The sequence below is a fragment of the Panthera onca genome, chromosome C2, assembly GCF_046562875.1.
Source record: "Panthera onca isolate mPanOnc1 chromosome C2, mPanOnc1 haplotype 2, whole genome shotgun sequence".
Taxonomy (NCBI): domain Eukaryota; kingdom Metazoa; phylum Chordata; class Mammalia; order Carnivora; family Felidae; genus Panthera; species Panthera onca.
In genome coordinates, this window is record NC_138347.1 from 126,571,184 (window position 1) to 126,594,707 (window position 23,524).

A 23,524-nucleotide genomic window follows, 5' to 3' on the forward strand; every position below is an offset into this window, starting at 1 on the left:
CTTACATCCTTTGATCATTTTTTATTGGATTTTTTTCCTTGGTAGGTTGTAAGAATATATATTTTGGATACTAGATTCTTATCAGATACATGATTTGCACATATTTTCCCCCCATTCCTTGGCTCTCCTTTTCAGTCTGTTGATAGTGTCCTTTGATGCACAGAAATTTCTGATTTTGATGAAGTCCAGCTCGTCCACTTTTTGTCTTGCTGCCTGTGCTTTTGGTGTCATACGTAAGAAATTAATGCCAAATACAGTGTCATGAAACTTTTGCCCAATGTTTTCTGAAAAAAGAGTTTTATAGTTTTAGCTCTTACATTTAGATTTTGATCCATTTTGAGTTAATTTTTGTATATGGTGTATGGTCAGGGTACACCTTCATTCTTTTGTATGTGAGTATCTGCTCTTCCTAGTGCCATTTATTGAAAAGATTGTCCTTTGCGTATTGCATGGTCTTGACCCCCTTATGAAAATTCATTTGACGGTTTATGTGAGGGTTTATTTCTGGGCTCTCTATTCCATTGTTGTTTGTCTTTATCTCAGAAACACAGTCTTGAATATTGTCACTTTGTAGTAGGTTTTGAAATCACGAAGTGTGAGACCTCCAACTTTGGTCCTCTTTTTCAATATTGTTTTGGCTTTTAAGAGTCTCTCCTTTGAGATTCCACTCGAATTTTGGATGGAATTTTCTATTTCTGCAGAAAAGTAATTGGTATATGGATATCAGGTGCATCAAATCTGTAGATTGTTTGGGCAGTGTTGACCTCTTAACAATATTAAGTTTTTCCATTCATGAACAGAGTATCTTTTCATTTATTGGTATATTCTTTCATTTCTTTCAGCACTGTTTTGTAGTTTTCAGTGTACACGTCTTTCACCTTGGTTGTTTATTTTTAATTATTTTATTCTTTCTGATGCTGTAGTAAATGGAATTTTTTCCTATATTTCCTTCTTGACTTGTTCGTTGTTAGTGTACAAAAACAAAACCAATTTTTGCATATTAATATTTGTATCATGTAACAGTGATAAATTTGTTAGTTAATAAACAATTTTTGTGTTATTTGCACTCTGCAGTTTTAATTTACTAGTATTTTGTTTTTGGTTCTTTGAGATTTTCTGTATATAAAATATTATGGCATCTTTGAATGGAGATAATTTAATTCTGTTTCTGTTTGGATTCAGTTATGTCTCTTTCTTGCCTAATTGTCTCTAGTCTCTTTTTTGCTAGGACATATAGTGGTACATTTTTAAAGCTTTGGTGAAAATGGACATTACTGTTTTCTTCCTGATTTTAGGGGGAAAGCTTTTATTTTAGTCTTTCACCTTTGAATATGAAGCCACCTATATATTTTTCTTTTAAAAAATTTTTTTTTAATGTTTTTATTTATTTTTGAAAGAGAGAGAGAGCATGAGTGGGGGAGGAGCAGAGAGAGAGGGAGACACAGAATCCAAAGCAGGCTCCAGGTTCTGAGCTGCCAGCACAGAGCTTGATGCGGGGCTCGAACTCACAAATTCTGAGATCATGACCTGAGCGGAAGTCAGACGCTCAACCGACTCAGCCACCCAGGCACCCCCCTATATATTTTTCATAAGTGCCCTTTATCATATTAAGAAAGTTCCCTTTTTAGTTTTTTAAATACTTTTATCATGGAAGAGTGTTTTAGCTTTTTGGTTTCCCTTGGGATTTTGCCAGATACTTTCTGTCATAATTTGAGATGATCATATAGTTCATTTTTCTTTCTTTCTATTGATGTGTTAAATCCACCGATTTTTCTAAGTTGAACCACTCTTGCATTCCTGGAATAAATCACACTTGCCCATGATATATTTTACATTTAATTTGTAGTTGTATTCTGTTTGCTTGTCTCCCCACCCCCACCCTGCCCCAGAATTTTTACATCAGTATAATGTGTTCAGATTTTCTATTTTTTGTTGAGCCAGTTTTGGCAGTTTGTGTGTTTCTAGGAATTTGTCCATTTAATAATAGGTTGTGTAGGGGCGCCTGGGTGGCGCAGTCGGTTAAGCGTCCGACTTCAGCCAGGTCACGATCTCGTGGTCTGTGAGTTCGAGCCCCGCGTCGGGCTCTGGGCTGATGGCTCAGAGCCTGGAGCCTGTTTCCGATTCTGTGTCTCCCTCTCTCTCTGACCCTCCCCCGTTCATGCTCTGTCTCTCTCTGTCCCAAAATAAAAAAAAAAAAAAAAAAAAGTTGAAAAAAAAAATAATAATAGGTTGTGTAATTTGTTGGCATAAAACTGTCCATTCTAGTAATTTTTTTTTTATTTCTATAAGGTTGATAGCAATATTCCTACCTTCATTTGTGATTATAGTTATTTACATCTTGTCTTTGGTATTTAAAGTCTTTCAGATTTGTTGATCATTTCAAAGAACCAGTTTTATCTCATTAATTATATCTTATTTTTCTAGTCTCCATTTTGTTTATTTGTTTTAATTTTTATTATTTCTTTTTCTAGCCTTTAGGTTTAGCTTGCTCTTCTTTTCCTCATTTCTTCAACTGAGTTAGGTTACTGAATTGAAATTTTTTTTAAAAATGCACATGTATACACCTAATATTTCCCTCAGAGCACTGCTTTTGCATCTCCTATTTTGACATTGAGACTTTCTGTGGCCTAATTAGCTCTCCTGGAGAATGTTTATTTGTACTTGAGAAGAGTATGTATTCTCTTTTGGGGTTGAGTGTTATATATATATTTGTTAGGTCTGGTGGGTTAATGGTGCTGTTCAAGTTCTCTGTTTCCTCACTGATCTAATTCTGTGTTTTATTAAAAGTAGTGTATTGAAATCACCATTATTATAGTACTATTTCTCCCTTCAGTTCTGTGTTTCTTATATTTTGGAACTGTGCTGTTTGGTGTAAATGTATGTTCGTGATTGTAATATCTTTCTGATGAATTCTGCCCATTTATGTTGTTCTTTGTCTCATAAAAAGTTTGGACTTAAAATTTATTTTGTCTCATATTGGCACAACCACTCCAGCTTTTCTTTTGTTTAGTCTTTGAATAGAACATTAAAAAAAACTTTGTTTTAATATTTATTTTTAAGAGCCTGAGACAGAGCACCAGCTGCGAAGGGGCAGAGAGAGACAGGGAGACACAGAATCTGAAGCAGGCTCCAGGCTCTGAGCAGTCAGCACAGGGCCCGAGGCGGGGCTCTAACCCACAAACTATGAGATCATGACCTGAGCCCAAATCAGATGCTTAACCAACTGAGCCACCCAGGCGCCCCTAGAATATATATTTTTTGCATGTTCTTATTTTCAATTTCTTTGTGTATCAAAGTCGAAAATGAATCTGTTGTAGACAGCATGTAATTAGATCAATTTTTAAAAATCCATATTATGCTGTTCTGTCTCTTAATGCTGATGAGTTTGATATGTTAACCTTAAAAGTAAAACTGTCAGTTATTTTACCAGCAAAAGTTAGAGGTTTATTTGGGAATAACAGAGAATTGCAATCTGAGACAAGAAGTTATGGCAAAACTATACGGAAGTTGAGAAAACAAAGGAAAGGAGTTGGAGATAGTGGGAGGGCTGTTAAAAACTCCATTGGTGTAAACTCAGAGTTCTTTTTTTTTTTTTTTTTTTTTTATTATTTTTTTTCAACGTTTTTTATTTATTTTTGGGACAGAGAGAGACAGAGCATGAACGGGGGAGGGGCAGAGAGAGAGGGAGACACAGAATCGGAAACAGGCTCCAGGCTCCGAGCCATCAGCCCAGAGCCTGACGCGGGGCTCGAACTCACGGACCGCGAGATCGTGACCTGGCTGAAGTCAGACGCTTAACCGACTGCGCCACCCAGGCGCCCCAAACTCAGTTCTAAGTATAATGGCTTCTTATTGGCTGAGTTGTGAATGTCTCTGATTGGCTAGTCTGTTGCAGGTGGAGGAAGAAACTTTCCATTCTCCTGCTAAGATAGTAAAGTAGTAATGCAATGTCCATCTCTTCTTGCTGGATCTGCAATTAATGTTGGGTACTGGTTGTGAGAGTGTTCTTTTTTGCTGGGCTCCCAAAACCATTCTAAATGATATTTCCTTTTTAAAAACTTTTTAAATGTTTATTTTTGACAAAGAGCACAAGTTGGGGAGGGGCAGAACGCTAGGGGGACAGAGGATCTGAAGCCAGCTCTATGCGGACAGCAGAGACCTCGATTTGGGACTTGAACTCAGGAACTGTGAGATAATCACCTGAGCCGAAGTCGGACCATTAACCGACTGAGCCACCCAGGTGCCCCTCCAGTGTTGTTTCCTTTTATTAATTTCACAAATATATTTAAAGTGATCACTGGTAAGAAAGGATTTTTGCTGTTTTACTGTTTGTATTCTATGTCTTACATCTTCTTTGTTGCTCAGTTTATCCAAAACTGCTGTCTTTTGTGTTCGATCTTTTCCTAGTATACCATTTTCATTTTCTCTATATTTTAAAATTATTTTTTTAGTAATTATCCTGGTAATCATAATTAACATTCCAAATTTATACACCAGTAGTTTGAATTGAAAGTAGCTTAGCTTTAATAGCTTGTAAATTTCTGATACTATCTCTATCCCTTTTCCTTATGTTATTGTTATAAATTATATCTTAAAATTTTTTTGAATTCACATATCATTAACATACTGTGTATATTAGTTGCAAGTGTACAATATAGTAATTCAGTATTCTCTACATTTTCAGTGCTCATCGTGATAAGGGTACATTTAATCCCCTTCACCTATTTTATCCACCCCAACTCACCTTCCCTTTGGTAACCATTACTTCTCTAGTTTAGAGTGTACATTTTTGGTTTGTTGCTTTTTTTTCTTTGCTTGTTTGTTTTGTTTCTTAAATTTCCACATATGAGTGGAATCATACGGTATTTGTCTTTCTCTGAGTGACTTATGTCACTTAGCATTATACTCTCTAGGTCTATTCATGTTGTAGCAAATGGCAAGATTTCATTCCTTTTTATGACTCAATACTTGATTATGCATATCACCTATACTTCATGCATTTATTTACTGGTAGATACTTGGGCTACTTCCATAATTCAGCTATTGTAAATAATGCCACAATAAATGTAGAAGTGCACATATCCTTTTGAAATAGTATTCCCATATTCTTTGGATACATATGCATTAGTGGAATTTCTGGATCATATGGTAGTTTCATTTTTTATTTTTTGTGGAACCTCCATACTGTTTTCTATAGCAGCTGCACCAGTTTGCATTCCCACCAACAGTGTATGAGGGTTTCTTTTTCTCTACATCTTCATCAACACTTGTTTCTTTGTGTTTTTGAGTTTAACCATTTTAGGAGGTATGAAGTGATATCTCATTGTGGTTTTGAAATGCATTTCTCTGACAATGAGTGATGTTGAGCCATCATTTCATGTGTCTTTTGGCCCTCCTCATGTCGTCTTTGGAGAAATGTTTGTTCATCTATTCTGTCCATTTTTAATTGGATTATTTGGGACTTGGGGTGTTGAGTTGTCTAAGTTCTTTATATATCTTGGGTGCTAACCCTTTAACAGATATGTCACTTGAAAATATCCTCTCACATTCAATAAGAGGTCTTTTAGTCTGTCACTGTGCAGAAGCTTTTTATTTTGATATAGTCCCAATAAGTTTATTTTTGCTTTTATTTCCCTTGCCTCAGGTGACATATCTAGGAAAATGTTGTTACAGCTGGTATCAGAGAAATTACTGCCTATCTTTCTCTTCTAGGATATTTTTAAATTTCAGGCCTCACATTTGGGTCCTTAATCTTTGAGTTTATTTTTGTGTATGGTATAAGAAAGTGGTCAAGTTTCATTCTTTTGCATGTAGCTGTCCAGTTTTCCCAAAAGTATAAATGATATCTTTATACATGTGTGTCCAACAGCATAGTAGTTATATAGTTATTGTCTTAAAAGTTTGTCTTTTAAATCCTACAGGAAACAAAAATATAAGTTACAGGCAAAAAATATTTTCTTCTGTAAATATTATTTTTCTGCATTTACTTCTGTAGTTACTTTTGCCAGTATTCTTTAATCTTTGTATGGCTTCAAGTTATTGTCGGTTTATTGTCTGTTAAGGACTTCTTTACCATTTCTTGTATGGTAGGTGAGTTCTAGCAACAAGTCTCCTCCATTTTTGTTTTTCTAGGAATGTCTTAAGTTTTTCCATTTTTGTGTGATAGTTTGTTGGATATAGAATTTTTGTTTGCGGGGCATCTGGGTGGCGCAGTTGGTTGAGCATCTGACTTTGGCTCATGTCACAATCTCGTGGTTTGTAAGTTCGAGCTCCACATCGGGCTTGCTGCTGTCAGTGAAGAGCCTGCTTTGGATCCTCTGTCCCCCTCTCTGTGCCCCTCATCAGCTGCTACTCCCTCAAAAATAAATAAACATTAAAACAAATTTTTTTTGTATGGCAGTTTTTTCCCGACAATTTAGATATGCCATCCTACTGCCTTCTACCTTGCATAGTTTTTGATGAGAAGTTGGCTGTTATTCTTAATGAGGATTAGTTAGTTGTATGTTATGGGTCATTTCTGTTTTACTTCTTTCAGTGTTTTCTCATTGTCTTTGGCTTTCATTATTTGACTGTAATTTGTATCTGTGAATCTCTTTTGAGTTTGTCCTATCTAGAGTTGTTTGACCTTCTTGAATTTGTAGATTTCTGTTTGTATAAAAATTGGAAAGTTTTTCATCAGCACGTTTTCAGATAGTCTATATTCTTCTGATAGTTTGTCCTCTGAAAGTCTAAGCCTAAGTTTTGTTTTACTCAAAGATGATTTCTGTCAACCTCTTTTCCTATTAATGGGCCGTATTTTTTTTCTTTGTATGCCTTGTGATTGTTGATGTTAAAAACTGGACATTTTCAGGGTGCCTGGGTGGCGCAGTTGGTTAAGTATCTGACTCTTGACCTCAGCTCAGGTCATGATCTCGCGTGTTCATGACTTTGAGCCCCGTGTCAGGCTGTGCACTGATGGTGCGGAGCCTGCTTGGGATTCTGTGTCTCCTTCTCTTTGCCCCTTCCCTGCTTGTGCATGGTCTTTCTTTCTCTCAAAAAAATTTTTTTTTTCAGTATCGTAATATGATAACTCTAGACACTAGATTCTCTCCTTTTCCCTGAGGTTTATTGCCTCTTGAGGGCTACAGCCGTGTGTTTAGTGACTTTTCTAAAGTATTGTTTTCAATTACTGTACTCATTGTCATGTATGGTTAATGAAATTTTATAATATCCGTAGGCAGCAGTTAACTTATAGATATTTTGAGCCAATGGGAATCAAAAGGAAGAAAAGCAATCTTTTGGTCTTGGCTATTTATCTGTAGCTGAGGTATTCCTTCAAAGGTTAGCCAAGTTGCTTACTGCTCTGCCTTAGTCTTTACTTTGTGCTTACACAGAACCCAAAGATTAGCTAGAGTTGCAAGCCTGTGTCCTCTCATGTCTTCTGCAAATACGCTTCTGGCCCTGGGCATGTATGTAGCACTTTGGGTTTCTTGGTATATGTGATTAACTCTTTAAAGCCCTTGATCCCCAGAATATCTTCTTCCTTAGCCTCCTTATTCTGAAGCTTTTCAGATTGTCTGCTCTTTGTCACATCCACTGTCTCTTGCCTCACCTGTTTGTAGTGTATGATTTCAGCTTCCTTGGAAAGATGATAGTCCAGAATCCCTTCAAAACACACAACCACAGTTTTTGAGAACAAGATCCATGTTCTTATTTTTGCTACCAGAAAGATGCACCAGGAAGTTGGTCTGTCATCCCTATGGATACTGTTGATTGTGGGGGAGGGGAGTTGGTAGAAAAACAAAATTATACAGTGCTTTCTTTAAAAAAAAAAACAAAAACGATTTTGAGAGAGAAAGCACACATGCATGAATGCTCAAGCAGGGGAGGGGCATAGAAAGAGGGAGAGAGAGAGAATTCCAAGCAGGCTTTCTGCTGTTAGCACAGATCCCGATACAGGGCTTGGTCTAACGAACCATGAGATATGATCTGAGCTGATATCAAGAGTCAGACGCTTAGCTGACTGAGCCACTCAGATGCCTGCACAGTGCTTTTCCTTACCACATTTTAGCAGGCTCTTTGTTAGGTACTCTTTTCTCTGTTATAATTTGTTTTAAATTTCAGATGTCTGTAAAATTTGATTTTGCCAGTTTCACAAACCTAAGACTTGCTTTACTGGAAGGGCTGGTTCATGGAGCTTTCTACTCCTTCATTTTCCATGAGATCAGTCTGTCCTTTCGATTTGCAAAGACTATCACCGAGTATATAAATCAAATGTTTATTTTTTTCTCTCAGCACTTCAAAGATGTCCTTCCACTGACTTTCAGCTTATATAGTTTTCAACAAAAAGTCTGATAAAATTCTTATCTTTGTGTTTCAGTGTGTGAGAAAACCTATTTCTTTGCTTCCTTTTTTCCTAAAGTTTATTTTTATTAGAGAGAGAGATAGGGAGTATGCAGGGGAGGGGCAGAGAGAGAGGGAGAAAGAATCTCAAGCAGGCTCTGCTCTGTAAGTGCAGAGCCTGACATGAGGCTTGAACTCACAAATTGTGAGATCATGACCTGAGCTGAAGTTGAGTCAGATGCTTAACTGAGTAAATCACCCAGGTGTCCCTTTAACTTCCTTTTTGTTTCCTTAACCTTTGGTTTTTAGCAGTATATATATTTTATAGTATTTATTCTAATTGGGAATTCCCTGATCCTGTATTTGTGTTTCAGTATCTTACATTATTTTGAGAAAGTTCTCTTCTATTATTTCTTTTACCCTGTACTTTCTTTCTCTTGGAGTTCCAGTTTTATATACTTATGTGATTCCTTTGATACTGTGTCATGGTCTGTCTTGAATGCTCTGTTTTCTCCCACTTTCCCTGCCCTTTTTTTTTCCTCCCTTAATAGACTTTATTTTTTAGAGAAGTTTTATGTTAACAGCAGAATTGAACAGATGGTAGAGAGATTTCTCTTATACCCTAGTTCTCACATGCATCAAGCCTCTCTGACTTTCAGGTTTTCATACCAGACTGGTACATCTGTTACAATCAATGAACCTACACTGACGTGTCATTATCGTCCAAAGTTCATAGCTTACATTAGGTACACTTTGGGTGTTATATATTCTATGGGTTTTGATAAACGTATAAAAATTACATGCAGCCACCTTAATGGTGTCATACAAAATAGTTTCACTGCCGTAGAAGTCCTTTGTATCTGCCTATTTATTCCCTATGTACTTTTTACTTCTGGCAACCACTCATCATTTTATCATTTCCACAGTTTTGTCTTTTCCAGAATGCCATGTTGTTGGAATTATGCAGTATGTAAATCTTTCATATTGGCTTCTTTCACTTAGTAATAAGCATTTGAACGTTCTCCATGTCTTTTCAAGGCTTGCTAGCTCATTTCTTTTTAGTGCCAAATAATATTCCATTTTCTAACTGTACCACAGTTTGTTTATCCATTCACCTCCTGATGAACATCTTGGTTGCTTCCATGTTTGGACAACTTTAAATAAAGCTGCTATAAATATCTTTGTGTAAGCTTTTGTGTGGACATGAGTTTTTAATTTATTTGATAAATATCAATGACTGTGTTTGATAGTACTGATTGATTATAGTCTAAATATTCTAGCATATTCATTTCACTTTAAAATAATTTTATTTTACAAAGGATTTAAATATATTTTTTCCCTAAGAGGAAATACGGATAACCAGTGGGTACATGAAAAGGTGCTGAATATCACTAATCATCAGAGTAATGCAAATCAAAACTACAATGAAATATCACCTCACAGCTGTTAGGATATCTCTTATCAAAAAGACAGGAGGTTAATAGTGGTGAGGTGGAGGAAAGGGAACCTTTTATACTGCTAATGAGAATGTAAACTAACACAGTTTCTATGGGAAACAGTGTGGAGGTTCTGTGAATAATTAAAACTACCATATGATCTAACAGTCTTACTTCTGAGTGTATTTCTAAAGGAAATGGAATTATTATCCTGACGTATCTGTACTCAAATGTTCATAGCAACATTACAGTAGCCACTGTATGGAAAACCTGTTTGTTGATGAATGAATAAAGAAAACCTGGTACATTATTTGTGTATAGGAACAGTATTCAGTCTTAAAGGAAATCCTGTCATTTGTGACAACATGGATGGACTTGGAGGCATTATGCTAAGTGAAAGAAGTGAGAGAAAGACAAATGTCACATGGCGTCACGTATACAAGTTGATTTCATAGAAACAGAGAGTAGAAATGTCATTGCCAGGGGTTAGGGGGTGGGGGAAATAGTAAGAGGTTGGTGAAGGGGTACAGCTTTCAGTTATAGATGAATATGGTCTGAAGTCTAATGTGTAACATTACCTTGTGTAATATGGTAATATATAGTTGATAACGCTGAAGTGTATAATCAAAATTTGCTAAGAGAGTAGAATTTAAATGTTTTTACACATAAAAGGTCAGTATGTGAGGTGATAGATATGTTGATTAACTTGATGGGGGGGGTAGAAGACCTTCACAATGTATATGTATATCAAATCATCACATGTGGTTTAAATATCATACAATTTTATTTGTCAATTATACCTCAATAAAATTGGAAATAAAATAATTGTCTTATTTTTTTTTTTTTAATTAACAGGATTGACTTTGAAGTTATTTAAAAAGTTTGAGTTGTACAGCACTTGATTCTTTTGCTACATTGTGGAAAGACCTCTTCAGCAATGATTACTTCAGAGTTACCAGTATTACAGTAAGTATTATACTTTTCCTCTATTTAAAAAAAATACATGACACTTTTGTACATGAAATACTTCTGTAATCACATCAAATAGGTTCTCTCATAGTTGAGCAATATGTCTGAAGTCAAACAGCAGTTAGACTGTACAATTACCATATCCATCCAGGGCTCTTACTATTGTTATAGGAGTATTTTTGTGGTATTGAGCAAAGAAGAGGTTACTCTTCTTCTCAGGGGTCAGCACACTATGATCCATGGACCAAATCTGGCATGCTGCCTATTTTTATAAATAAAGTGTTACTGGTACAGAACCATGCTCATTCCTTTACACATTGTTTGACAGCTTTAGTGCTACAAGTTGTGATAGAGAATGAATTGCCTGCAAAGTGTAAATATTTTGTTGGACCATTTATAATAGTTTATAAACTCCTATCCTATATCCTACTGTTTCTCCAACACATACCCTCCCACCTCTCCCCACCTTATTTTCCCTGAGATTCAGATCATTGGACCATTCTGACTGCCAGAAGTAATATTAAGGATATACCAAGTTGGCATTTCTGATGGCATCTCATTAGATTTGTTGGAGTTGTAGGACAGATCTAGAATTGGGTCTTATTTTGTTTTCTTTGGGAAATATGTTCAATGTAGTAGCAGATACTTTTCCTTTTAGAGATTTCATCAAGATACAAATTAGGAGTCTGCATACTGTGATCCTGTATGAGAACAGTGGTTTAGATACAATGAAAGTGATCAACAGTTTGTTTATTTATAATTTTTAATGCCCCTGTTCATTTATATACCTCTTTCCCCAAGAGATTGTAGGCACCTTTTAATTGGTTTCCTGGCCTTGTGTTTTTCCTCCAGGTATCTAAGACAAAAAAGCCTGTCTAGATTTCTTTACTGCTTGGAAAGCCATCAATACCTATCCTCCTTCTTTCTGCCAAATATAGGAGATTAAATTTAAGCCCTTTCTAATTACTTAACTCCTGTGTCTTTATTACTCCCTAACTTAAATGTATTACCAAGTTTGGAGGTCCTCACATAGTATTTTCTTTCTTCTTTAAAATCTTTGTCCTGCCTGCAGTGCGTACTCACCTGTGCTCTTACCTGGCCAATCCACTAATCCTGTAAGTCTTAGCTGATGTATTATGCCACCAGAAAAGCTTTTTTTCCCCCTCAAAGTTGGGGTAGGTTTCCTTTTGTGCTCCTGTAATGTTCTTTGCTGTTTCTTCCAGCACCATACTTAACCTAATGTTTTATAACTCTTGTTGTTTCTGCCTGAACTGCACCTTTTCATCTTGTTAATTTTTTTTTTTTTTTTTTTTTTTTGAGAGAGAGAGAGAGAGAGAGAGCGAGCGAGCGAGCGTGGGTGGGGAAGGGGCAGAGCGAGAGGGAGAAAGAGAATCCTAGGCAGGTTTCATGCCTAGCACAGAGCCCAGTGTGGAGCTTAATCTCAAGACCATGAGATCATGACCTGAGCCAGAATCAAGAGTCAAACACTTAAATGACTGAGCCACCCAGGTGCCCCCACTTTTTTATCTCATACTATTGTATATTAGGCAGGCCCTTAGTAAGTATCTCTGATTAAATATGGCACAGAGATTGTATTTCAATAACTGTTGTATTTAAAGAGAAATTGTATTGATACAGTGGTATTTAACATTGTTTTTTGTGTGTAACTGATTTTTTTTCATAGAAATGAAAACCTGTATTATGATTATGGGTAGTGGATAGTGGTGATCTGTGAGGTGGGTGAAAGAACTTTGCTTTCAGTCCGTCAGTGGGAGATAGTACTCTTGGTCGAGTTGAGATCTGAGAAACATTTATTGAGGCCATAAAGTTTTCTGAGGATTTTGACATATTTTAGCAACATACATGATCTTGTTTAATCCATCCAGCCAGCAGTGTCATGTTTGCTTTGTAAGTGAAAGGAAATAGGTCTCTTAGTATTTGTAAACTTGAGTTTCTATCATTTGTAAAGTGAAGACAGTTTACTAGAAACTGATCTCTACAGTCTCCTCAAAAACAAACAAAAATATTTTGATCCGGCAATTCTTAATGTTTATTTCAAGAATGATTTTTCTTTTCTTTTTTTTTTTTTTTAATTTTTTTTTTAATGTTTATTTTTGAGACAGAGAGAGACAGAGCATGAGCAGGGGAGGGGCAGAGAGAGAGGGAGACACAGAATCTGAAGCAGGCTCCAGGCTCTGAGCTGTCAGCACAGAGCCCGATGCGGGGCTCGAACTCACTAACTGTGAGATGGGGCTCGAACTCACTAACTGTGAGATCATGACCTGAGCCGAAGTCGGGCGCTTAACCGACTGAGCCACCCAGGCGCCCCAAGAATGATTTTTCTGGGGCATCTAGGTGGCTCAGTCAGTTAAGCGTCTGACTCTTGACTTCAGCTTGGGTCATGATCTCACAGTTTGTGAGATTGAGCCCCCATATTGGGCTCCATACTCACAGCATGGAGCCTACTTGACATCCTCTCTCTCCCTCTCTGCCCCTCCCCTGCTCATGCTCTCTTTCTCTCTCTCAGAATAAATAACATTTAGAATGATTTTTAATGTAGACATGAGAAAGGTAATTCCAGTGAATGACCTTGTTATTTCTTGTTTCACTTAGATATTATTATCACTGATAAATTTTTGACCTTAGTGCTATTTACTATTAAGCATTGTCAAATATTATCAGTTACCATATATTTTTATATTCTACTACATAATACAGTTCTTGGAAGTATGTTAAGTTCTGGAGGAGAAAGCATATAGTAGAGATTCAGTCCATACTGTCATGAAGCTTGTATAATAAATATATGTTAATGAAATAATCGCAGATATATAGAGCTGCTATTATGGGTGCTAGGAAGTTAAATTAGAGAATTTTGTGAGAATTTTACCACATGCCTTCATTTAGTGTTCTTTTCTCTGGAAAAGACAGTTGAGCTTAACTCTGAACTGAAGGAACACTGTGGGGGAAGAAGAAGGAATAATGGTGTTAATTCCAGACTGAAGGAATATGGCATGTACAGAGACCTTGAGTTAGGAGGAATCATGGTATATTTGATAAAGTGAAATAAAACTGTACTTTTTCTTTTTTCAGGGTTGGTGATAGAGAGTGGCATGAGATTAAGGCTTAGGAGCAGAGTGGGGCTGTATCGTACAGGGACTTGCTTAAATGATGGCAAGAATTTTGAGTTTTTCTTCTTAGGAGCAGTAGGAAGTCACTGTCGAATTTTAAGCATGGAAGAGATGCATGGGAGAGATTCAGAAAATCACCCTTCATGCAGTATAGTGATTATTTGGGAGGGGCAAGAATAGAAGCAAGGACACCTATTAGGAGGATATTGTAGTATGCAGGCCAGATATGTTGATAACTTGAACTGACGTGATTACAGTGCAAATAGAGGTAGACAGAATTTAGAGAGTTTTAGGGGATAAAAATTCATTCTTAGAAGATTTCATCTGATTTTTTATTTCTTTTAATTTATGTCTATAAATGCGAACATTAGAGATTGGCAGGGTTTTTGTAGGCTTTTATAGCAGTTAGTCAAAGTTTGAGTTTGCCTACCCTTGATCAAGTATTCTTTGTCTATCCTAGAGAGAAATTTGTTGCTGTGTAATAAGAGGTAGTGTACAAAGACAGTTGTTTTAGTTCTGTAATACTGTAAAGCTAGAGACAATCTAAGTGCTCATTGACAGGGAAGTAATTAAATAAATTTCACATATATTATGGGATACTATTCAGAAATTCTGTGTATTTGTATGAAGATTCCTGTTAATTAAAAAATTTAAGGGGCACCTGGGTGGCTCAGTCAGATGAGTGTTGGATTGCTGATTACGGCTCAGGTCATGATCCCAGAGTCTTGGGATTGAGCCCCGTGTCAGACTCCACAAAAATAGAGCCTGCTTAAGATTCTCTCTCTCTCGCTCTTACTGCCTCTCTCTTTCTCCCTGTGCCCTCTTCTCCACTGTGCATGCATGTTCTCTCTCAAATATAAAAAACAAAAGAAAAAAATTAGGTCTTGATCTAAACCATCAGTAATGTTAGTCTGCACATTGAGATTCAGAGTTAGGGTGTGGTGATGTGAAACTCTTATATTCTCTCTATTGCTTGAAATTAAAAAATATGTATCATATATTCTAATAAACATGCATACACATGTGTATACTAATTGGAATGTAGTAGTTATTTGTTGGTAATAGTCATCACCTTTTAAACTGACTGTAGTTGTCAGAATTAGAAAATAAGTTGTACCTTACTCTTCTATGAGTAATGTGTAGTGCTCAAGGATAAATTATTTTCACTAATGAGTCACATATTCTGTGGTGTAACAAACCTGTTCCTGTAGTTGCTTAGTGATTGCAAGCATCAAAAGCACTAGTAGATTCTATCCACACAAGATAAATAGAAAACATAATATTTGCATTCTAGTATCCTGACATGGAGATAGAGAATTCAGGTTTACCTTGAGATCTAAGTGGACTGTGGTGCTTACTAGGTGTATGACTATGGACAAGATTATCATGTTTTCAGATCTTTCATTTATTTTTGTAATTGATACAGTTGTGTTTTCTTACAAGGTTTTTGTGCATGTTTATTCTAGATCATGTATAGAAACAAGCACACGGTACATATATGTAAACATAAACTATTTGGTGCATATTGAGGAAAAAGCAGTATGACTTATTGTTTTGTTTTTTTTTTAAATTTATTTATTTTGAGAGAGAGAGAGAGAGAGAGAGAGCGCCAGAACCTGTGCACAATGTGACTGGGGGAGGGACAGAGATAAAGGGACAGAGACAGAATCTCAAGCAGGATCTATGCTATCATCGCAGACCAATATGGGGCTCGATCCCATGAATCAGGACATTTTGACCTGAGCCTAAAGCAAGAGTTGGATGCTCAACTCATTGAACGACCCGAGTATCCCTGATTTATTACTCTTTAGTAGAGATGAGTAAGATCAGCTAGATCAGGAATCAACTACTGCTAATCATGCAGACACCTGCTTTTATGAATACTAAAGATTTTATCTTCAGAAAGAGAGAGCGTGAGCAGGGGAGAGGGGTGGTGGGGGTGGAGAGAGAGAGAGAGAAAGAGAAAGAGAATGAGAAAGAGAATGTATCTTAAGTAGGTTCCATTCTCAACACAGAGCCTGATGTGGGACTCAATCTCACAACCCTGGGATCATGATCTGAGCTGAAATCAAGAGTCGGATGCTTAACTGACTGAGTCACCCAGGTGCCCCTATTTATAATTTTATGTTTATTTTTAAAAAGTTTTTCAAAAACTTCCATTCCAGTATAATTAACATACATTGTTATATTAGTTTCAGGTGTAAAATATAATATTCACTGCTTTTGTGAATCCTTTGACTGATTTTTATAGACCTACTTATTTTTACTGCTTCCTACATTTCTTACTCTTGCTTACTCTTGCTTTAGGGTATTTCCTTTCCATTCAGAGAGTTTCTGGAAAACTCTTTAGTTCTCCTTTTATTTTGAATGATGGCCTTCCTGGATAGAATAATTCTTGGTTGCAGGTTTTTTTCTTTTGGCGTTCTTAATATATTTTGCCACTCCCTTCGGTCTTGCAAAGTTTCTACTGAAAAATCAGCAGATAACCTTATGGGGTTTTCCTTTTATGTAACTGTTTTCTTTTGCTGCTTTTATAATTTTCTCTTCATCACTAGTTTTTACCATTTTAATTACTAGGTGTCTTGGTATGCACTTCTTTGGGTTTGTTTTGTTGGAGGCTCTCTGTGCCTCTTGGATGCGGATTTCTGTTTCCTTCCCCAGATTCAGGAAATTTTCAGGTATTATTTCTTCAAATAAATGTTATGCCCCCTTTTTTCTCTCTTCTTTTTCTCAGATCCCTAATGCAAATGTTATTATGCTCAATGGTGTCACCAAGTTCAAGTCTCTTTTCATGTATTATTACTATTATTATTTTTTGTCCTGTTCAGCTTCATTCCTTTTCATTACTCTATCCTCCAGGTCACTGATCCGTTCTTCTCCTTCTTCTAGTCTATTTATTCCCTTAGTATATTCTTAATTCTAGTTATTGAGTTCTTCATTTCTGATTGGTTCTTTTTCATATTTTCTATCTCCTTGTTAAAGCTCTCTCTGAGGTCTGCTAGTCTTTTCTAAAGTCCAGTGAGTATCTTTATGACTAGTACTTTAAATTCTTTCTCAGGCATATTTTTTCTGTTTGTTTAGATCTCTTGCTGTGATTTTGTCTTTTTTTTTTTTTTTTTTTTTTTTCATTTGAGACACATTCCTCTTTTCTCTCACCTTTTCTGATGGTTCATGTCTGTTTCTGTGTTTTAGGAAAGACAGCTACATCTCCTGTTGAAAGTAGTGGCCTTATGAAGAAGAGGTCCTGTAGTGCCGTACAGTGCCGTGTTCCCTGTTCACCTGAACCTTTCATTTCAGTGGTGTCTCGTTTGTGTGTTGTATTGCCTTACTTTTGTGGCTGAGCCGTATTTGCCTGCAGTTTGGTCATCTGTAGTGGCTCTCCTTGTCTTTTTATGTGCAGGTTTTGGTTTCTCTGTTATTAGTGGGCCTGTCTGGGGTGGCCTTGGGATTGAGTTGGGTCAGACTGGGCATTTGCCAGAGCTGTAGTGACAGCGAACTGCAGGGCACTCTACCTTTGCTGTTCCCTGAGAAGCTTTCATCAGTGGGCAAGGCCTGCAGTCAGACCAGCTGTCTACCCCCAGCTCACTGCCAGGGCCTGAGTCATACTGGTGTGGGTCATTTTCTTCCCCTTTGCCCAGGGCAGAGTCACTTTGAGGTGTTTCTGGTCCCTATTAGGGTTGCTTGCACACTGCTATGCTTGTGATACTGCTTTGGATAGACTCCTGTGGAGGCTGGGTTGGAGGGGGTGGGTCCACAAGAGATCTTAGACTTGAAGGTGCTGTTAGTAAGCTAGAAGGAGAGTGTGTTTGCACTGGTTATGCAAGTGTCTATGTATCTAGGCTGAGTGATGGTGAGGGAAATGGTGTCTGCCAGCAGTTTTGTTCTTGGAGAAATCTCCCAAAGATCCATACCTCTCCAGCAAATGCTTTGAGATTAGTAAACAAATCTCCCTCTCATACACCCAAGTCATTTTTCAACCTACTGTTTCTGTGCTATATCTCCACACGGCTGTTTGGTGCTTTTTTTTTTTTTTTTTTTTAAAGGGTGGGGACCTAGTATCTTATTGCCCTCCAGCCTTCCCAGTGCCAGCCTGATGATTTTTAAAGTTCCGGGTATTAATCCCTGGTGATTGTAAGAATTTACAAAGTTGAGCCTCTCAGATTTTCAAAGCCAAACGTTATGTTGATTAGTCTTGCTAATGCAGGTCCCCTGTTCTGGGTGCCTCGTGTGCCTAGTGTGGTGTCCAATATCCTCTCTGTGTCTATAGCATCCCTTCCTTCCATGGACATTCCTGTGGGTCCATTTGGTTCCCAGTTAGTTCTTTGCCCTTCTTACCTTTTTGGATATGGCCTCTTCTCTACATTTACCTATAGAGAGTCTGTTTTGACAGTCTTCAGGTAGTTTTCTGGGTTATATATGCTGATGTGGGTATTATTTGCATGTATCTAGAGGTTGAGGTGAGCTCTTCCTACTCCTTCATCTTCCCCAGAAGTCTCAGTTCTTTTTTCTGTGCACAGTTTTAAATACCAGGTCATCTTTGAAGATTTGCAAGTAGGGAGGTATCACGATACAAGAATGTTACTGGCATTATGTGTAGAATGTCCTGGACGAGGGAGATAGAAATAGATAAGTTGAGATTAATTCAGGGAGTGGTGATTATGGTAATAATCATGGAAAGAATTTGGAGAATTATTATATGGAAGATAACATGATTGCCCTTGTTAGCTGATGGCACAAGAGGAAGATTGATATGATTCTAAGAATATAAGACAGGATAACAGTGACCATAATAAATTTGCATACAACTTAAAGTACACTCCTGCATTAATTAAATCAGTTAGTTAATTGTATTGCCATGAGCAGAGAACTAGAGATAAGTTAGTGTTGGACTTAATTTTGTATGTGGTATTTGGTGAATTTGATAGGCATTCAAAGAAGCTGTTAACATGTGAAGTTAAAAATCTTCAATTGTAGATGATCAGGTCCATTGATAATATATTGAAGTTATTTGCATAGAAGCTATACATCAAGTGGATGAGATCTTCCAGAGAACGTGGTATGAAGGGAGGAGTGGTAGACATTACAGACTTGAGCTTTAAGGAATCAATACAAAAAGGAAATGGAACTGAGAGCATTTGTTGAAGCAGATGAAGAAATAATAGGTTGTGTGTTGGACTCACTATTTGCTGTGTTCCCTTCATTGTATTTGCAGTTTTATAGATCTTTTATACTGTTAGTAGTATAAATTCTAGCAAAGAAGTTGTTAATACTATTGCAATGGTATGCTGGAGCCATCTTGTATTGTCCTGGAGAGCTGAAAAGTAAATTTCCAGAAATTTTGTGACCCTACTAAAATAACAATGTCTTTATAAAAAGTTAAATTATATAAACTTAAATTTAATAAATCATATTAAAAATAAAAGTAAAAGTAATAAATCCTCAAAACTCATCACTTCCTGATTATTTTATGTTACTGTTTTCTACGCTCTGGAAATTTTTATTTACACCTATTGTATGTATGTGTGTATTTGTATACACCTATTTTATTTAGTGTGTACTACTGCTGTTTATTCTCAACTCTGTTGATATCACTTTGGCAGTTTGAAATTGCTGTGGTAATATTTACATTATGAAAATCAGCAAACACTACACATCAGGGCTCAATTTATTGTTCTTTCATTTGTCTATAAACTTTATTAAGTTATGGAGATACTGTTAATAATGCAGATTAAATGGAAAGGTGTATCAGTTTATATCCATTACAATATGATAGAAAAAATAATTGAGGAAGTATCCTTCCACTATTTGAGAACTGTTACCTGATTCAGTAAAGACATTGTCCACAACATTGACCAGTGAGTGAAGTTTTAACAAATGTCTTTGTCATATCCCCTGTATCCTATTCATTAAGTGAACAAAGATATCCGTGATTGTTCATATCGGGATCCTGTTTGTTCATCAGTTACAATCAAAGGTTAGCTATAGATGCATCTGTGACAAAATTATTGTTTTATGTGAATCAATTAGTTGTATGGGATTTATAATACTATGTGGGGTGCTTGGGTGGCTCAGTTGGTTGGGCATCCGATTCTTCATCTTGCTCAGGTCATGATGTCACAGTTTGTGAGTTCGGGCCACATGTTGAGCTTTGTGCTGACAGTGTGGAGCTTGCTTAGAATTCTGTCTCCTCTCTCTGCCCCTACCCCATTGGAGTTCTCTCTCCCTCTCAAAATAAGTAAATAAACTTAAAAAAACCAAAAGAATATTGTGTATTTTATTGTCAGTAAATTCGTTTTATAGAACCATTATTTCAGTAAAATTTCTAATCATTAACGTGCGTAATTTTTTTGAGGAGCCAGTTGTTAAACTTTTACTAGCACGCTACTAACTATTCATGATTTTATAAAATAAAATTCCTCCCAAGACTTAGGTTTTTTCTATTGAATAATTCATCTGTCATAACTGAATTTTCATTTATATTTTGTATAGCAGCTGCCATTTCCACAATGATTTCCTCCTCTTTGTTTCCCTTTCGATATGGGGATTCATGTCACTCAATATTATGTGATATTGGCAGGAAGGGTAATATTTTCCTTTTCCTAAAGATTTTTTCTGCAAATGGAAGAAAAATCCTTCTTATCAGCTGTATACCAGGAAGTAAGGAAAGTAGTGGAATAGAACTGCATTGTATATATGAATTAATTTTGTTCACTAAAATAATGTATCACATTTTCTAGGGATTCAACTAATGAAACTACTGCCCATTCTGATGCTGGCAGCGAACTTGAAGAAACTGAGATCAAAGGAAAAAGAAAAAGGGGTCGTCCTGGTCGGCCTCCAGTATGTATTATGCTTGCCTTTGTTCTTGTAATGGTTACTGAGTAAAGGAGCTTGATATAAGCTTTCTGTTAATTCTAGTTCTGTTAATACATCTTTTAAAATTTCAGCAGCATATTAGAGATTCTTGAAAACTTTGCTTCATGAATTGGATTGACAATGATCTGAAAAAGGAATTTGATTTTAGTATCATTTCTGCTCTCCATGCTTCCCTTGTAATAAATAGTGATCCATGTGAAGACGTGGAGAAGATGATTAGATTAACATGAAATGAGATGTAGTTAGTTATGACTTTCCTGCTTTTTAGATGCAACTCTGATTTGTTGTGAGCTCTTAAGTGTGCATTTTGGTAGTATTAGTTTGGGATTTGGACCCAGTCTCAGAATATATTCTTACTGATACATGACTGAGAAGTTTAGAAGAACTCTGGGTGTCCTTACTTTGAGGAGGTATCTTTATGTATTGTGAGTACACTGGTTATTATTTAATTTAAGGTAGCATAAGCTCTCAGAGATCATAGTATCATTCACTGTGTCAGGGGTTAAGGTTTGTACTATTTCGCACTCAATTTTACAATCTGATTTGGTCTTCACAATTTTTTTTCTATTCATGAAAGTTTTTGTTACGGAAAATTTCACTCTCCTTTTGTGAGAGGCATACTACAATGAATTCTCCATATAACCATTACCCAGCTACCACAGCTATCAAGTCATGGCTAATCATGTTTTATCTCTCCATCCCTTATTTCCTTCCCATGTTATTTTCAAGGTCATGCAGACCTCATTGCATCTGTGAATATTTCAGAATGTATCTCTAAAAGATAGGAGCTTCCTTTTTCTTTAAACATTTTTTTATTGAAGTATAGTTGACATAGAATGTTTTTGGGTTTCTGGTGCACCACATAATGATTTGACAGTTCTATACATGATTCAGTGCTTACTACAATAAATGTAATTACTACCTATCACTATACAGTGTACCTACAGCATTATTGACTGTATTCCCTATGCTGTATTTTCTATTATTGTGATTAGTTTATAACTGGAAGTTTGTACCTCTTAATCCCCTTTACCTATTTTGCTCACACACACCCCTTCCCCACCCTGCCAGTCTTTCCCCTCTGGCAACCATTACTTTTATTCTCTGTATTTATGAGTCTCTTTCTGTCTTCTTTGTTTTGTTTTTTAGATTCCACATATATGTGAAATCATAGGGTATTTGTCTTTCTCCATCTGATTTATTTTAGTTAGCATACTACCCTGTAGATCAATCCATGTGGGATGGATGTTTATTCATTTGCTATACAGATAGAAAGATTTCAGTTTTCGTTATGGCTGAGTAATGTTCCTGTGTGTGTGTGTGTATCTTACCTTTATTCATCTTTCAATGGGCAATTGAGTTTTTTTTTCTAAATCTTAGCTATTAAATTTTTTTTTTTTAACGTTTATTTATTTTTGAGACAGAGAGAGACAAAGCATGAACGGGGGAGGGTCAGAGAGAGAGGGAGACACAGAATCTGAAACAGGCTCCAGGCTCTGAGCTGTCAGCACAGAGCCCGACGCGGGGCTTGAACTCACAGACCGCAAGATCATGACCTGAGCCGAAGTCAGACGCTTAACCGACTGAGCCACCCAGGCGCCCCTAAATCTTAGCTATTATAAATAATGCTGCAATAAACATTGGGATGCATATATCTTTTTGAATTAGTGTTTTCATTTTCTTTGGGTAACTACCCAGTAGTGGAATTACCAGTAGTGGAATGTCATTTCGCATTTCTATTTTTGTTTAATTTTTTTCATGTTTATTCATTTTTGAAAGACAGAGGGAGACAGAGCACAAGCGAGGGGTGCGGGGCGGAGAGAGAGGGGGGACACAGAATCTGAAGCAGGCTCCAGGCTCTGAGCTGTCAGCACAGAGCCCGACGCAGGGCTCGAACTCATAAACTGCGAGATCATGACCTGAGCCGAAGTCGGAAGCTCAACTGACTAAGCCACCCAGGCGCCCCGACATTGCTATTCTTAATTTTTTTTTTTAATGAATTTGTTTTAATGTGTATTTATTTTTGAGAGAGAGAGAGAGACAGAGTGCAAGCAGGGGAGGGGTAGAGAGAGAGGGAGACACAGAATCTACTAAAGCATCCTCCAGGCTCTGAGCTGTCAGCACAGAGCCTGATGCAGGGCTCAAACTCACAAACTGTGAGATCATGACCTGAGCTGAAGTCGGACACTTAACCAACTGAGCCACCCAAGTGCCCCTATTTTTAATTTTTTTGAGGAACTTCCATACTGGTTTTCATAGTGGCTGTACCAAAAACATTCCCACTAACAGTGCATGAAAATTCCCTTTTTCCACATCCTTACTAGCACTTATTATTTCTTGGTTTTTCTTTTTGTTTTGTTTTGTTCTGTTTGTTTGTTTTTAATATTAGATATACTGACTGGTGTGATGTGATACCTTATTGTGGTTTTGATTTGCATTGTCTTAACAATTATTAATGTTCAGCATCTTTTTTTTTTTTAAGTGTTTATTTATATTTGAGAGAGAGACAGAATGCGAGTTGGAGAGGAGCAGAGAGAGAGGGAAACTCAGAAACTGAAACAGGCTCCTGGCTCTGAACTGTCAGTACAGAGCCTGACACGGGGCTCAAACCCATGGATCCAGGAGATCATGACCAGAGTGAAATTGGATGCATAACCGACTGACCCACCCAGGCGCCCCTGTGTTTAGCATCTTTGCATGTGTCTGTTGGTCATCTGTATGTCTTCTTAGGAAAAATGTTTATTTAGGTCTCTGCTCGGGGCATGATTAGTTTTTTTTATTTATTTATTTATT

At 36.8% G+C, this 23,524-nt stretch overlaps 1 protein-coding gene across 2 annotated transcripts in view; it reads left to right on the plus strand.

The window, feature by feature from the left end:
• STAG1 (STAG1 cohesin complex component) overlaps positions 1 to 23,524 on the plus strand; it is a 401,929-nt gene that overhangs the window by 104,978 nt on the left and 273,427 nt on the right. Inside the window, exons 2-3 of one of the 2 annotated variants that reach the window (XM_060638731.3) lie at positions 10,614 to 10,724; positions 20,593 to 20,695. In XM_060638731.3, the coding sequence (XP_060494714.1) occupies positions 10,696 to 10,724; positions 20,593 to 20,695 (132 nt within the window). In that variant the 5' untranslated portion in view covers positions 10,614 to 10,695. Of the gene's footprint in view, positions 1 to 10,613; positions 10,725 to 20,592; positions 20,696 to 23,524 lie in introns of those variants that run through there. The other variant, XM_078432318.2, reaches the window with a different exon arrangement.